Source organism: Drosophila takahashii, chromosome 3L (assembly GCF_030179915.1).
Source record: "Drosophila takahashii strain IR98-3 E-12201 chromosome 3L, DtakHiC1v2, whole genome shotgun sequence".
NCBI lineage: Eukaryota > Metazoa > Arthropoda > Insecta > Diptera > Drosophilidae > Drosophila > Drosophila takahashii.
In genome coordinates this window covers 12,708,098-12,712,079 of record NC_091680.1, presented here as the reverse complement: position 1 = coordinate 12,712,079, position 3,982 = coordinate 12,708,098, and the positions used below count along the sequence as shown (strand labels likewise).

Below are 3,982 nucleotides of genomic sequence, written 5' to 3'. Positions count from 1 at the left end.
ACAGTTTATTTTATTATTTCTGAAGATCTTGAGTTTATTTCTATGGATCATTTTATTTTATATTCCAATCAAAATAAAAATAACATATTAATAAAAACTAGATTTATGGAATATGTGATATCACTTATATATGTTTCTACAATTAAAATAGGCGCCCACGTCAGGGAAATGTCTGGATAGTTTTTACCGATCCTTCCGGGCATGTGCCGCCGTTCCTTTGACGTAGCCGCTTACCTATGAACCTCTGAGCCTCCGAACCTCTGAACCGCACGTGTCGTCGTCCGATATTCCCTCCTACGTCACGGTTAATCGATGGCGACATCGGAGCAACGTGTCTTATTGCCTATGAACTACGTGACGCCTAGAACTACGTGTGGCTTGTCTGCGATCAATTGAGAAATGCGTTAAGTGCAAGTTCATGCAAATCATTTGTACGTCAAGTTTTTAGTTGATTAATTTCGTCAATATATTACATTGATTCACTATTTTATATCAATAAATGGGTGACCATACAGATTTTAATTTAAAATAATATTTTAGTTGAAAAAAGTGGAGAAAATAAAGTACATCCCATTAAAAAACCAAATTATCATATCATATTTCATACAATTTAACTATCAAACCAAAATACTAGTTAAGAATCTTAAACTAAAGTATCTTCAATGTATTTTACGTTTCCTTTGTGTTCTCGTTTCGGGGGGGATATAAAATATCAGCATCTAAAACACGGCACGAAACAAGCAATTAAACAATTGCAAGCCAATTGATACATACGCTCATTAATTAAATTAAATTGGCAAGAACTAACAAACCATGCACGCGAATGCAATGACTGATGTGAGAGCCCCACACTGCAAAAATGTACATCACAAGTTACATTTAATATATCTTAAAATTTAGTAAAAAGTAAATCGTTCTTTGAAATAGATATATTCCGAAGCATAAGTGAAAATAATAAGGTTCATTCGACTTTAAAATTGTTTTTTTACATAGACTTGTATTATTTATTTGAAATTTTATTTAATTGGTTTCTGTACGGTTTTTTCTGTGCACTGCGAGTAGCTGAATCAATCAAACCAATTAGTTTTAATGGCCCATTGCCCAGCGGAGTCAGCAAGGCGTCTCAGCAATTAAATTCAGTTCTCTGGCAATGCATGTGTAGCTTCTTACAGCAGCAATACAAATCTAGCGGGATCTAAAGATGTATATTAGTTAGATACAAAATATCAATAATATCAGTTTTAAGCAGTTTAGCGGGAGCTGTCGTTGACCTTGGGAGATATGCCCCAACGATCTTCAAACGTGCTGCTTATTCCAGGGAATTGATCAAACAATTCAACAGCTGTTCGCGTGTGCTAATCGAAATTTAACGGCTTGTCAACAATCCGGCTTCTGTTCAGCCCCAGATGATTTTAAGGTTTAGTAACCTTTGCACAAAGCCGTAGTCTAATTGACTTTGAAGAGCAAATTTGCTTTTGGCTGCTGTTCGTGCAAGAGCAGCGACCCAATTTTTATAATAAATTCCGAGCAGTCTCGTTTTTAAAACGAATGATACACAATGATAACTAAAAGTCACTGTAAACAGCAATTTTTTAATTTCAATTTTTGTAGATATACTTTTTTTAATATAATCCAATTTGGAAAATGAGGTACCTAAATTTTTAAAAGAATATCTCCAATGTTTGATTACACCATATTAATTCAGATTTAATGCTTTTCGTCAAGCATAATTTTCAATTTGAATTCCTTATGCAAAATATCCCAGCAATAACAACTTACTTATTTGCTAATAATATAATTTTACAAATCATCTGGCATAGAAACATAAGAAAGGAAATGCTTACAATAAGACATCATGTGGGATACACAAAGGCTGAATGACTGGAATGGGCTATTACCCATCTGCCTTTCCAGCAAACAATGGAAAACTGTCCCATTGCTCACTTTCGAAATATTGGCACAAGTGGTGTCCTGAATTTGTTTTTTGAAATCGGAGCCCACATCCTAACCAAACCGGAACCTCCCGCTGAAAGGATTGAGTGAAACAATGAATGAGTTTTCCAGAATCAGCTGGCAGCTGAGAATTCCGCACGTGACTGTAATAAAGTTGAATGTGGATAAGTTCGAATCCCTATGAATTCTGCTCTCTAGCAGCTGGCGTGGCGATGATCAAAGAATATGGAAAACAAAATAATTAGACTAGACCGATATACGTTTCCGACTTCTATTCAAAAGTGAGTTAGTTATAGTTAAATTCATTTTTAAAATTTATTTAAAGAAGTTGTATGAACGGGTGAGAAACTTATATATTTTATTTTTGCAATCCTAATTCCTAGTCTTAAATTAATATTTTGAAAAAATTGTAAGAGCCTTTAATCGCTGCCACTCCACCTGCGATGTCGGTTGGCTCGCCCCCACAGGACAAGATTCACGTGCTCACCAAAGAGATAGTAAGCAAAGCCGAGTGACAGGATCAGGGCGAAGAAGAGGATCCGCAGGGGCCAGTCGATGGCGCCCAGGAAGGGATAGACCCAGATGCCCGTGCTCAGCCAGACGTAGTGAATCCACATAAGATACCCTGCCATGAAGGCGCCAAGTCCAATGAATCCCCGCCTGCGTTCCGGATATCGATGCCGTGTGACTCCCAGTTCGACCAACGCGTAGATCACGACAAAGCTGTGCATGGTGTGGTTGAGCCAGTTGGGATAGACCAGGTCCAGCAGTTCCGGGTATATCGACTCCCTGTCGATGCCGTAGAGGGTCCAAAATGTCATGCCGACCGTTAGGGCCAGCGGCACCACATAGGTGGCCAGTACGTAGTCGCGCAGCCTTCGCAGCGACCTCTGCCGCACGAGGTCATAGGTCAGCGCCAGGGCGTAGTAGCCGAACTGCAGCAGGCCGCCCAGGAAGGTCATGTACTTGAACTTGCCGCCCATCGGTGGCTCCAGGCGCATTGTCACCGCCAATTGCGGCAGCTGCGCGAACCGGTAGTCGTAGTAGATGGCGTAGCCCAGGTGAACGGCGGCGGTCAGGTGCCACAGCAGGCGCAACCCATTCGTCCAGTTGCGTCGCTCCATTTCCGGATGGATACTAACTACTAACCCCTCCGTCGATTGGTCATGGCGCCATTGGGAAATCGGGTCCAAAATCAATTCGAAACGGGGAAAGAATCGTGAGCTGGAACGGTTGCATTGGACAAGGTGGTAGGCAACGATGGGAGACATGCTCGTACCTTATTCTGTACCTAGATCTGTTCCAAAAGCAAATTAAATAAAATTTTAAGCTAATATACTACTTGAAATATTATTACACATAAACAATAGTATTCTTAGCATTTGAATATAATCGAGCCTTGTTAAACTAGAATAGTGCTAGAAAAAACAAAAATTTGTTTAATTCTGAATTTAGGATACAATTTTATATTTTATAAATTATTATATCCGTTCACAGTATAGTAAAAGTATTTATTTATAAAAAAAAGTTAAAACGCAGAACATAGATTTATTTATATTTGTTTTTGATCAGTCAAGCTGAAAATATATTTATATTTTGTTTTATAGCCACCTTAGGAATAATGCAAAATGTGATGTTTAATATTTTTAGTCTTGTCTGAAATATAGATTTTTAACCGGGGGACGATTCACCCCAAGCTGGAATTTGCTAGAAATGCGGTTGAAAAAGATATCAACGGCAGTATATATAGCCTTTGGTAAAACTCAGTGTATCAATTTCTTTGTTAGTTTGATTTTTGACCCACTGCAAAACTAAAAGGTAATGTGATGATTGAAAATGGGGAGTTTGCTGAGAAAATAACAGGGGTGCGACCTTGGGCACAGCTGATTCGGCTGGTCAGAGCTACTCCAATTTCAAAACCAGATGTTGCGAAGGGTAGGAAGGGAGAAGGGAAGGCCCACCGACCGCAGGCAATCAAATGGATGTGTGCTCCGTAAATATTTGTTTGTTTTCCTTTGTCGGCAGTGCA

The 3,982-nt window shown here is 39.1% G+C and overlaps 1 protein-coding gene across 1 annotated transcript; it reads right to left on the bottom strand.

Annotated features, from left to right (window-relative positions):
* Positions 1–2,288: 2,288 nt before the first annotated feature.
* LOC108059065 (androgen-induced gene 1 protein) lies at positions 2,289–3,113 on the bottom strand. The gene has a single exon (XM_017144102.3). It carries the CDS (start codon positions 3,075–3,077, stop codon positions 2,373–2,375), a length of 705 nt encoding a protein of 234 aa, XP_016999591.2. The 5' UTR covers positions 3,078–3,113; the 3' UTR covers positions 2,289–2,372.
* Between the last annotated feature and the right edge of the window lie 869 nt (positions 3,114–3,982).

Coding starts and splice junctions, on each gene's coding strand:
- LOC108059065 (XM_017144102.3), bottom strand. CDS start 3,077: ATGGAGCGACGCAACTGGACGAATGGGTTGCGCCTGCTGTGGCACCTG.